At 37.2% G+C, this 12,845-nt stretch overlaps 1 protein-coding gene across 6 annotated transcripts in view; it reads left to right on the forward strand.

The window, feature by feature from the left end:
• The window catches only part of Ccser1 (coiled-coil serine rich protein 1), a 1,241,689-nt gene that overhangs the window by 653,698 nt on the left and 575,146 nt on the right, over positions 1-12,845 (forward strand). For all 6 annotated transcript variants that reach the window (XM_060373765.1, XM_060373766.1, XM_060373767.1 and 3 more), the window contains exon 9: positions 12,448-12,525. In XM_060373765.1, the coding sequence (XP_060229748.1) occupies positions 12,448-12,525 (78 nt within the window). The remainder of the gene's footprint in view (positions 1-12,447; positions 12,526-12,845) is intronic.

Genomic DNA, 12,845 nt, shown 5'->3' on the forward strand with positions numbered 1-12,845 from the left:
GTTCCTTCACAACTTAATATAAGACATTTTATATACATTGGTGCTGAATCAATATCACACAATGAATTGCTCACTGTATTTCAAGTGAATCTTCTTCAAAACAGGAGAATTAGTGGTGTAGTTGGCACAGCGTTACATACTGATGTCTCTCAATAAAAATATCAAGCAAGAAAAGGCTTGGGGACTCAGCCATATTTTCAGAATGTCAGTGCAGGAAGGTTTCTGTAGTGATTCATGGATTTGTATGTTTTCAAGGCTGAATTACAGAATTATGAACTGTTATGGTGTTTGAATTGTCCTAGCTCTTCTGGGTATTCCTACTGACTGATTCATGCTTGATTCTTTCATATTTACAATTCAAAGAGAACAAATGCCTTTCTGTGGCCCTTGAATTTAGAGCTGTATGTAAAATAGCAGATTTGAAGAAAGTGAACCGAAGTATCATCTATAAACAGTCACGATCTAGACTAGAGCTCAGTCATGTCAGTGTACAGTACTTTCTTTGCTGACCTGAGCTGATTCTTTAGAGTTGCTGACACAAAGGGAGACTGCAGACTTCTCTGTCTAAGGCTCTGTAAGCTAATGTCTGGACCACTGAGATTCATCTTGCAGAAACTTTGTGCCAATGGGAAGCAAAGCACATTTCTTCATCCCATGTCAACTGCAAATTTACAGATGAAATAAAATGAGGGGTAGGGAGATGCTTATGAATATTTCTCACAGAAGTTACCTCACGTCAACTAAGGGCTATAGAACTGGATTATGTTCCTGACAAATAGAAATGTGTGCTCAAACCAGGACAATGACAGTCAGGCAACGTTTAGCACTTGACATATCAAGAAATTCTTCTGGGCCCTGTTGTCTGAAGACACATTTACATTACCCATTCTTCTCTAATTGCAATCATCAGTTTCATTACTTCATTAATTTCTCACAATATAAGATCTAACCAAGAGTGAAAGCAAAGCACACGAGCATCTAATAAACTAAATTGTAATCTGTACATCAGGATAAACACATTTTACTTGCAAAAGTAATTCCTCAGGGACAAGTGTGCCTCATTCCTGCTCTCTAATATGTTCCCCTTTGTCCTACTACTGTCCCTCCCTCTTTGTTTTGTCTCCAGGCATTTAGATAGCCTGATATTACTGGACCAAACACTGAGCTCATTTTGTATTTCTAATCTGTCCCTCCTTAAATTTATGAAGCATGTAAATGCAAGATAATTTACAGGGCTTCTAACTTCAGCAGCATTAATGGCCAGATAGAAAATGTCCCTGTAGATGTCAAATTCACCAGTTGATCCCCAGAGCCACTCATACCTAATCTGTCTTCGCTCATTTCCTGCTTCTTCCTTTATTGAAAGCCACACCGAAGACTGAAAATGTGCCCAGTCTTTGTGAGGCAGTTTGGAGAGTGTACAGCTCAAAAAAAAAAAAAAAAATTCAGGACTCTTTGTCTAAGGGATTAACACACTAGGGCAAAAGTCAGGCTGATTATAAGACAAAAGAACTAAGAGGAAGAAAAAGAAACCTTCTCCTACCAGTTGACTTGGGGAGGGGAATGTGTGGAGAAGCAGAAGGAAGGAAGGGGTTGGGAGGGGAAGAGGGAGGGAACTAGAGGGGGGATACAAAGTAAATAAAGTATAATTAAAAATAAAAAAGAATAAAAGAATTGGAAAGAAAAAATAAAATAAAAAAAGAACATTTCTTTTGATGTGCTTTCCATAGAAATTGCTATAATCAAATCATTAATCTTCTTTATATGGATGGAGATCCCAAAATTATAACTATAGATCCCAAATTAATATCACTTTAATTTATAATATACTTTGTAAATTCTTACATAAGTAATTAAAGGAAAATTCTTGAAAAATAAAAGAACAAAGAGAATGTTAACAATTGAAGCAAGAAACAATGGAAAAGAAGATTAAGAAGTAGAGGTACCTATATATTGAATTCTATCTTTGAAGCTGGATTTTCCTGAGACAGTGGAGTTCTTCAGATGGGAATGATGTGGTCCAATCTAGCAAGTGGAGTGTTAATATGATAAGTGTCCAGTGTGCTTATAGAAGACATGTGTGAAGTCAGTATCACAGAGAGAGCTTGTGAGGCAGAGAATACAATACGAAGAGTCTTGATTGTTACTTTCTAGATCAGATTTTGCAATAGAGGAGTAAAATAAGATGTAAGAGGCAATTTTAGTAATATTTGAAATGTATTCATATAGCATAATGATTTTTAGAGTAACATGATTTTAAGCCATAAAATTTTCCATGGGGAATTTCATTGGTGCTATTTTTATATGGTTTCTTTAAAACCCTGTGTACATTGTAACTTAACAGAAATTCCAGTATGAGTTAGCCATTTTCCAAGAGCTGGCCAGTGTCATTCATTGGAATCTTAAATTGTGAGATTTATTTTAACCAGCTAAATATTTATTTGGTTGGTTGTGTATCTAATTTTGCTTTTTCTTTTATTCATTTAATTATTTTTTTGAGATAATGACAAAATTGTATCACTTTACCCTTCCTTTTCCTTCCTTTTCATTTTACCCATATGAACCTTGCCATATACCCCACCTTGATTTCTTTTATATTCATGTCTTCTGCTTTAATTAACTATTGTGTGTGTATAATTCTAAATATATAAATGCAACCTGCTCAGTCTGTATAATGTTACTTGTACTTCTGAGACTGAATGATATTTTCAGGACTGACCAGTTGGTCCTGGAGAGCCAACTGGTCCCTAGGAGAGTTTAACCGAAGAATGCTAAGACTGTATGTGCCAGCCATTGCTCACATGTAGGGAGTGGATACGGATGCTAGCAATACCAATGAGACAGATGTGCAACAAATGTGCAAGGTGTTGAGGAAGATTCAACAACTTTGGATCTACAACAATGATGTTAGAACGAGGAGAAAGCACAGGTTTGATCCATCTTATCCGATAAAACAAAATCTTATGCTTCTCATTTAGAACATTGTATATATTCATCTGTGTTACAAGTGCTTCTACTAGTTTCAGTCTCTAACCGTACTCACTCCTGATTTATAGATCAAGCTACTGCTTAAATGAAGTGAACTAACTTTTTAAAGATGGATGTTTTCAGCTTGAAAAATCTCATCTAGAACGCCTTTCACATAAGATGGACATGTTTTCAGCTTGAAAAATCTCATCTAGAACGCCTTTCACATTTTTAAAATGTGCTATACAGTTTAGTTGTACATCTGGTAAAATTTAACTGCAAACCGGTCTCATTGTCATGGGCTCTGGAAAGTTGCTTAATTCAGGTGTCATGAGATCTAATAGAAACAAATTTCTTCAGATATTTATTGATCTGACGATTCCTCTGTTTGCCTTTATAATTCTAGCCCATTTCTTAAAAGCATAAAACAAAATTGCAACTTTTATTCCTGCTTCTTTCTGAACCTGTTAAATCCCCACACTGGTGAGACAAGCAAAAACTGAAACATCTTAGTCTAGCATCATGTGTGTGCACTCAGAATGAAATTCTAATTTGGGGGTCATAAATCATGCCTTTTAAAAACTAGTGACTCAATGATGCTCTATCCTATGTTGGACACTATACTTTTTCTCATGACTTGAAAAAGTATGTTCAAAATTGAAATTTGTTTATTTTTCTTAAATTTTAAAAATTTAATTTATTATTAAATTTACTTACTCACTTTACAGCCCAATTCTAGGCTCCTCCCTCCTCTCCTCCCAGTCCCTCCTACCTCTCTCCCTCTCCTTCTTCCCCTACTCCTCAGAAATGAGGAGCCCACCCCAGCCCAGACCACCACATGACATCAAGTCAATGCATCACATCCTCTTCCCCTGTGGTCTAGAAATGTGGCCCTGCTAGGGGAAAGTGATCAATTTTTTTTCTCATATATTTCATCTTATTGAAGTTTACCCTCCTCTTCTCTCCTCCCAGTTCCCCCCGCCACCCCCTACCATCACTCCTCCTTGAGATCTCTTCAGAAATATCCAGGCATCCCTTGGATTTTTTGTAATATCCCATCAACCAAACATGGGATATCAAGTTGTGGTAAAACTAGACACCGCCTCTAGAGTTAAGACTGGACAAGGCAACAAGTAGGAGGAAAAGGGTCCCCAAAGCAGGTAAAAGCATGAGAGACAGTCCCTGCTCCCACTATTAGTAGTCCCACAAGAAGACCAAGCTACGCTACTGTAACAGATGCAGAGGGCCTATTTCAGACCCATACAGGCTCTCTGGCTATTAGTTCAATCTCTATGAGCCAAGATTTTTCTGTGGGTTTTTCTGTGGTGCTCTTAACCCCTCTGGCTCCTCTCCCTCTTCTGCAGGATCATTAGCTCTGCCTAATGTTTGACTGTGGGTCTCTGCAGCCAGTGACAGTCTGTTCACAGTTTTCTGTTTATATCAGCTGTTGGATAAAGCCTCTCCAATTGCAATTGACCTAGGCACCAATCTATGATATGAGCTTAGAAGAATATCATTAGGAATCATTTCCCAACACAATGGGGCCATTGGCAGTTTAGCATCTGTCTGTATCAGTCCTGACTGAGTCAACCAAGAAGGAATGGGTGACTGGAAGATAGGTTTCTGATTGTAGGATGAAGCCTTTCTGATTACAATTGGGCTAGACACCAATCTATGATATGAGTATAGCAGAATATTATTTGGAATCATTGACTATTTTTGACAGTCATCGTTGTCTCTGTCCTAGGTCTCTGGGCTATCCAGCCTTGGGGTACAGATCCTCTAGGCAGTACTGTGGCATGGGTGCCAACCTGGACCAATCATTGGTTGGCCACTTTTTCAGTTTCTGTGCCATTTTTATTCCAGTATATCTTGTAAGCAGGGCAAATTGTAGGTCAAAGGTTTTGAGGCACAGTTGGTGTCTGTATTCCTCCACTGGAAGTCTTGCCTAGTTACAGGAAATAGCCAGTTCAGACTCTGTAACCCCCATTGCTAGGAGTTTAAGTTAGGGTCACCTTTGAATATATCTGGGAGTTTCCATTGCACTAGATTTCTAGATCATCTTCAAGATGTCCCCAGTTCCAATTGCCTCTCCCAGTACTCTCTCTCCCTACATTCTCTCACCACCTGCTCTCTCCTGTTCCTGTTCTCACCCCAATTCCTCTTCCCTTCCACTTTTGATATCTATTCTATTTCCCCTTCCTCCTCCACCCCCAAACTCTCCTTCCTTCTTAGCTTCTATGGATCCGTGGATTGTAGCATGACACCATTTACTTTATAGCTAATATCCTCTTATAAGTGAGTACATATCATGTTTGTCTTTGTGAGTCTGGGTTACCTCACACTATACATTACATATAGACATTCCTACATTCTGTGCAGGAAGCTAACAATACACAGAGGGCCAACCTTAGGCATAGAGAGGATTATAGTATATCCTAGTATACACTGGTTTCTCCCCTTTAAAGTCTGAGTATGTGTGTGAGCAACATAACCAGTATATAAGCTCTGTATCTTCTAGTACCCAGTCAACTACCCCATCTTAGTTGACTCTTCAGGACTCATTCAGACAGATGCTAAACTGGCAATGGCCCCAGTATTATGGATATTTAGTATATAGTCAAGGAGGAAAATTTTACTTGGCCTTTGTGCCACTTTCTTTAGCCTCACAGAATCCCCTTCACATAGGCAGAGACATGGGAGTGTTAAATATACTTCTTCCTAAGTCAAAGAGTGGCACAGATTTATGAGGCCATTGAATGACACAGCTATTACTAATACTTACTAAATTCCAGAGTTCATTGTTGATGACTGTGAAAGGGTTCTTATTCTCTTTACATTTTTCCAATAAGAGTTTTTCATTCAAAAAATAAAAGTATAGTAAAGGTACTGAGAAGTGTTCTCTGTTCTACATCACAGAAGCGAAAGTGTGCACTAGTGTCTGCAAACACAAACAAACAAGCAAACAAAAGTGAAACAAGCAAGGGCACAGAAAAAAATTTCTAATTTCTTTCCCCAGTGAATGGATAGCAAAGTAATTTAAGTAGCCTGGGGAAAGAGAAAATAGAAGACATAGATGTCCCATTGGTCATAGTTGAGAGTCATGGTAACTACTGTATACTAGGCAGGCAGTCATACTTGAAAGACATAAATATCTCATAGTTCAGGAGCTTCTAGCCTCCACTGATGAAGCCTGACCCACAATTGTTGACAAGAGTCTTCCTCTGAGGCAATGTTTGCCAGGCCCTGTTCTTCCTGTTCTACTTCATTAAGCGATGCTCACCTAAGATCATCAATTCCACTAGGTCATCAGATCATGCAGATCAGCCCTCAAGTACTTCTCCTGGACTCTGAAAAACATCATGACCAGCTTTGAGTATCCCAGAAGTTGCCATTTTATGACTGGATTTCACTAAAAAGTAGTCCTTTCTCCTTGGTAGTTCCCAGAAAGTATAAGTTCTATTGAGGAAGTTTATATCCTTGGCCACTGTTTTCTTCTAATTCTGCTGATGTTTTCACTGATACATGCCTATTAAAGGACAGTAAAAATAATCAATGTGAGCTGTGCCGTTTTGACCTTGACTCTACCTGTTCTCCCTGGCTTTGGCATTGTTACACAATCACAGTGATTTTTTTTTTCTTTCAGTTTTGCTTTTGTGCTATATAAATGATTCTTATTGACATCAAAATTTATTACAGGGTGATGTTCAAATTCTTTTGATCCACTTCATTGATAGATTAAACTTTATCCACCACTGTGTGGCTTTTCTTATAATTAGTTACATTATTTTTCCATCTTAAAAGTTAGCTTTTATCTTTCTTTCATGTGAATTACTATCAGTATTTTATTTTCATCATTATAACATCGAGGTCCATGTTAGGCTCATGCTTTTTGAGGCAGACTTCTTTTAAAATTTTTAAAAATCAACCTTCCTAATTTAAACCTATTCTTTTCCAAATACTCTTCCATAAATGAGGAATAATTAGTTTCTTTGTTTTTTAAACTCAAGGTACACAGCACAGTATGCAGTGGCTATCACATGTATCTCTGATAATGCCCATCATGGTTATCATAATTCATAGTTTGATAGAATCCTATCTATGATAACTTTTTTTGTGTGTGCTCTAAAGGCCTTATTCAAATCTTCAGTCCATTTTGGTGTCTTGAAGCATTTTGTTTACTTCTCTTAGTTCCATAGTTTCAGTCCTGACATTTAGGTTTTTAGAAGTGTTTAGAATTATTTTGTATATAAGCTTTGCCTGCATGTATGTCTGTGTAGCACCTGTGTGTCTGGTGCCTGCAAAGACCAGGAGAAGGCATGGAGTCTTCTGGAACTAAGCTAGAGTTACAGATAGTTGTGAACTGCTGGGAATCAAATCCTGGTCCTCTGGAAGAACAATTGGTGTTCTCAACTGCTAAGACATCTCTCTAGTACAGAGTGTTTAATACATTTTGAGTTGGGGTTTTGATCACGGGTCGAATCAGGTCTGCTGTAATTTTTAAAACTTTTACTAATGAAAAAATTTACCGTGTTTTACATGGTTCTTTCTAGCACTATTCTAACTATTGACACTTGCGTCTTTGCAATGGTATTTTAGTGGTATGTGTTGTTAGCAAATAAAAAAATGAAAAAATACACATCAATGGTTTCATTTTCCCCTCAGGCATTGGATAGACATATGCAAGAGAATCGTGACACTTGCCTTTTAGCAATGCTACTTCAGTGGCACGTGCTGTAATTAGTATATAAGCAAATGACAAAAAATACACTTCAGTGGTGCATTTACCCCTGCCCCAGGCACTGAATAGACAACCAGTGTCAGAAGTTTAAACATAAAAAAATATAAAAGTAAAATCTGACTTGTTTCCTTTAATTTTATTTTCTTTTAAGTTTATTTTTTGAGAATGTCATACATGACTACTTTGTTTCCTTTCATCTCTTGCCTCCAACAACCCCTCTTTTTACTCCTCCAATCATGACATCTACTTTAATTATGTGTTTTACACACACACACACACACACATACACACAAGAATAAAACCAGTTGAGTCCATTTACTGTTTTTCATATGTATAATATATTTAGACTGGCTACTTAGGATTGGAGTTATCCCATTGAAGACTGATTTTTTTCCTCTCTCAGAAGACACTAATTGCTGGTAGCCCTTCATTTAGGAATGAAGGGCGATTACCCTAGCCACATGTCAGCTGCTGGCACCATTGAGCAGGTGTTATGTAGGCCACCATATTGTTTCAATTTCGTGGATGCAGTTTCCTCTGATATAAAGAGAACACTACCTTCCTGCAGATGGTCCTCTTGCTGTTACAAACTTCCCTCTCTTCTGTGATGTTCTCTGAACCTAGAGTGTAAGAATTGTGCTGTGCTAATACCAAATGAGATTAGATACTCCTGAGTCAGTTGCCTTCTATATTTTGACCAGTTGTGAATTTCTTTAATGGTCTCCAACTATTGCATCATAAAGATTTTTTTTTTTTTTGATGAGGGTTATGAGCTAGTACTTATCTTTGGTATAAGGTAAGTATTTAGAATGCAGTGAGAAATTATAGCACTTTAGAAAAATACCAGTAGTAGACTCTCCTTGAGGCTCTGTGAAATGATCTGTGGTAGGGTTGGCAGTACCAGGCATAAACTCCCTCATACTGAACAGTCCTTAAGTTGAGTGGGACAAATGTTAACCTTCCCTAAGATTCAAGTGCCGCTAATGTACTGCTGGAGAAATCCTGCCAGCTTGATCATTGCCGTAGTTCATAGGGTTTCCAGCTGGGGAGGACTACTGTTTACCCTTGGCAGCTGGCATAGTACTTTCAGGTAATGGGATTGCTAATCCTCAGGAAGGAGGCTTCCACGTCAGCTCCAGTCTGGTTTCCGTTAAGTCTTGTGTCCTGTGTCGTGTCTCGACTTAAGCTCTAGGAAACAACAAAGGACAATGACAATGGATACTTAGCTTGAGAAGTCTGTTGGATTCCCCCGACCAACAAACTTACTGGAAGTGTTCCTGCCTACCACAGATTTTTGTTAGTCTTTGGCTCTGGAGATTAACTGCATTAGTGGCATAGTGTATTTAAAATACACACATTTTCTATATATAAACATATTTCACACATATTATATGTATTCTATAAAGAAATACAAATTTTAAAAGCCACAATATTTTAAAAATATAATATTTCTATACACCAATTGAAAACACAGTGAAAAAGATCATAGAAAACATAAATATAAAAAATATAAAAATATATTTTTATAAATATATATTTATATAACATATAATTATCAAAGATCATAGAAATACCCCTGTTCACCAGAGCCTCAAAAAAGACAACCAAGGAATAAAACTAAGGAGGTTCCTATAAAAATTATAAATCTTGAAAGACGGAGATTTCATTGAGAATGACACTAGAAAATGAGAACTTTAAAGACACCCTCCATGCTTATGGGTTGATGTGGGCATTTAGTTTCCCTTGCACTGTTTTTTGAAGATTGCTGTCTTTTCTCTACTGTATATTTCTGGCATTTTTGCTACATATCAGATGGCTGTAATTAAGTCTACTCTTGTTTCGTCTTCTGCTTTGTTCCATTGATATACTTGTCTGTCTTTGTGCTAGTGCCGTGCATTTTTTTATTACTATAGCTTTCAACTCCAGCTTGAAATCTGGTATAGTAATCTCTCCAGCATTATTATCTTTGCTTAGGATTACTTTGGATATCTGGACTATGTTTCTGCTTGCATGAGTGTGTGTAAGAGAGAGATATAAATTTTAGGAATCTTATTTTTATTGCCTCCGTGAAAAATACTGCGGGGACTTTGATTTACACTGAAACTGTAAACTGCTCCTTTGGTATGATGTTCATTTTTTACACTATGAGTCCTACTAATCCATAAGTGTAGGAAGTCTTTCTATCTTCTGGTGTATTCCCCACTCTCTGTCTTCTGGGCTTTACAAGTTTCATTCTAGAATTTCCAGTGTTACCTTGGTTAGTTTGATTCCTCAAGTTTTTCCCTTGCTGTGTTCCATGATCTCTTTTTTAGTGTGTTTGTTCTTGGTATATAGCAATTTTAGAAAGACTACAATTTTTTAAAACAGTTGTTTTTTTAATTTTTTGGATTTATTCATTCTGTGTATCTGAGTGTTTTGCCTATATGTATGTCTGTGTACCCCATGCAATCCTCATGCCTGCAAGCAGTCAGAAGAGGGTCTTGGATTCCTGGTATTGGAGTTATGGATGACTGAAGATTACCATGGGAGGGCTGGGAATTTAGCCATAGGACCGGGAGTACAGGGATGATGCTGGATATTGAAATTAACATTTTTTTTATATGGATAGGATGTGGGAAGTCTATTAAATGTTCCTCCCCCCCATACACATGTCCATATCCTGAATATAACTCTTAGAATAAATAGAATATTTTTAGAGTGTTCTACTGTGATTAACTATTATGATAGTTATTAAAGGAATTTCGTACCTTCTCAAAATTTGACTTTTACATGTTGGCTTTTCCACATTGTTCTTTCTCAAATTTGTGCTGTAACTCAGTATTAACTTTATTCCTCAGTTCTGACTCCTACCATAAAATGCATTATTGAACGTATATAGTAGTAGGTATTCTGTGGAACTGTAACTTTTACAGGAGCTTCATTGCTAAATCTAAAGCAATCTGAAATTTCTTCCACAGAAAAGTAAAGTCTGAAAAAAGAGTATAAACAAAGGGACCACAAGAATAGTTTGTTACCACCCTGCAATTATTGGCTGTAGAGTGACGACACAAATTACATACGTAGTACATTTTCTTGCATATGTGACATAGAGATAAAATATTTCCTTATATCCTCTCAGAGTTGGAATACCTTTATATACAAGAACACTGAGTTTAAAGACAAAGAACGGCTTGAGTTTTCCTTCCTACATACTGTCTTGTGTGAACTCTAGCTCACTGTCTATGTCATGTATTTAAGTGACAGTAATATCTTTAAAATGAGCATTTCATACACAAATTCCCCTATCACTTGCTGCAGTGTCCGACAGTTAGCCTATATTGCCTTCTTTGTACCTGCTGTAAGTAGTGATAATTACCAAGGTAAAGATTACAGTAGGAAAGAAAATGTAAATGTGCTTAAATGACTCCAGAAGTTCAAAAGCTGTATTTCTTTGCCTGATAGGCATTTATTTATTACCTTTTACCATATAAACATTGTCATATTACCTGTAATCTACACCTTAATCACTCAGAGGTTTGGATAGGGAAAAAAAAATGCTTGTACTAAATTGGAGGTGACCACACCACCCAAAATTGACATATATTTAGTAACCAAAACATCGACAAAAATACATCATAAAACATCTTTTAATCTCATTTTGACTCTTAAAAATCTGCCGGGTTCCTATAATTTATGCACACATATCTATTACTAATTTTAAATAAGAAAAAAGCCTATGTGTTTTAATTAAGGAAAATCAAATTATTAGCTGCTTGGAAAGAAAGAAAACTGAAGTCAATTATATAATCATATTTACAGATTTATTAGTAAAAGTTGTCTGTGAGAAACTGAATCAATTTAACCTTACACTATCCCCCAGAGGGGCTAGAGAAATTGTGTCTGCTCATCCTGAGGGGATTAGGAAGCCAACACAAAGCATTAACAGCTTCGCCTTTCATTATCCTCCAGTGCCCCTCTCCTCTGTAGTACTTTGCTCTGACTTATTTTCATGCACAGTATGAGGCCACAGACAAGTTGACATCACTGTGTTGGGATTTCTCTCAAATGTTTCTGGCTTTTAATTACAGAATAGTAATTTGAGAAGGAAGTTACGTGGAAATCGTCTGTGCAGCGTTCTCTCCTTTCTGGCCTGGCCTTGCCACTTTGATACCATTCTTTGGCACTTCTGGACTTTCTGGATTGAACTAGCTTCATTCTTCACTGAGCTTTATTTCCTGATTCTTGTTATGAAATTTGAACTTGTATCTCTTAAGGCCCTTCCTTCTAGTCATCTCCTTAACTTCGGTTATTTATGAATGTTAATGCCACAAAAAAGCTCTGTGTCACACTCATTTGTACTCTAAACTGGCTTCAGAATCCTTCTTTCTCTTCATAGCTGAGGTGTCGGTAGCTTCTCCATCCCAACCCACAAATGTGGCAGTCTTGCAGAGCAATAAGACACACTTCGGCAACTGTGTTCAAATTCCTGAGACCATGAGGGAGAGAGACATCCCTCATCCCTAAACACCACAGTCACTCTTAGGCTGGAAGAAAAGAGAGCACAGTGGGGTGGTTGCAGCTTGGAAACTAGACTATAAATATTTACACCAATTAAAAAAAACACCCATCACAGTTGAGTGTACGCAAATACTCGCTCAGCAGTTCATGAATTAGAGAGTAATTAAATTTTAGTAAGCAGGAATTACTAGCATAGAATCATGTGGCTCACCATCATTGTGATTTTTTTTTCCACTTTGCAGGAAAAAGTGCAGCATTTACAGAAGGCTTTTGCTTCACGCGTAGATAAATCCACACAGACTGAACTTCTAGGATGTGATGTAAGTAGCTGTATGAATCGTTTTTATCTCTTTTGTTGGTCTTCAGACTTACAGTTTCTTTGCCACTGCTGTGGTACCCTATGCTGACTGAATAGTATTGGGCTGTGCTCTATTCATCACCCCTTCTGAAATAGTCTCCTGTGAAACTTTAAAAAGAGGAATTGCAGGCACCAAGTGGCATACCAAACTTTTGTTAAGTTTGTTAAACCAATACCTCTAACATGCTTTTCTGAGTCAGTGAATTTCTCGGCACATAGAAATATGTATAAGAATACTAGGATAATTTGTTTTAAGGAAAATGTTAATTTATTTATTAGAAA

The sequence above is a fragment of the Meriones unguiculatus genome, chromosome 21 (genome assembly GCF_030254825.1).
Source record: "Meriones unguiculatus strain TT.TT164.6M chromosome 21, Bangor_MerUng_6.1, whole genome shotgun sequence".
Taxonomy (NCBI): Eukaryota; Metazoa; Chordata; class Mammalia; order Rodentia; family Muridae; genus Meriones; species Meriones unguiculatus.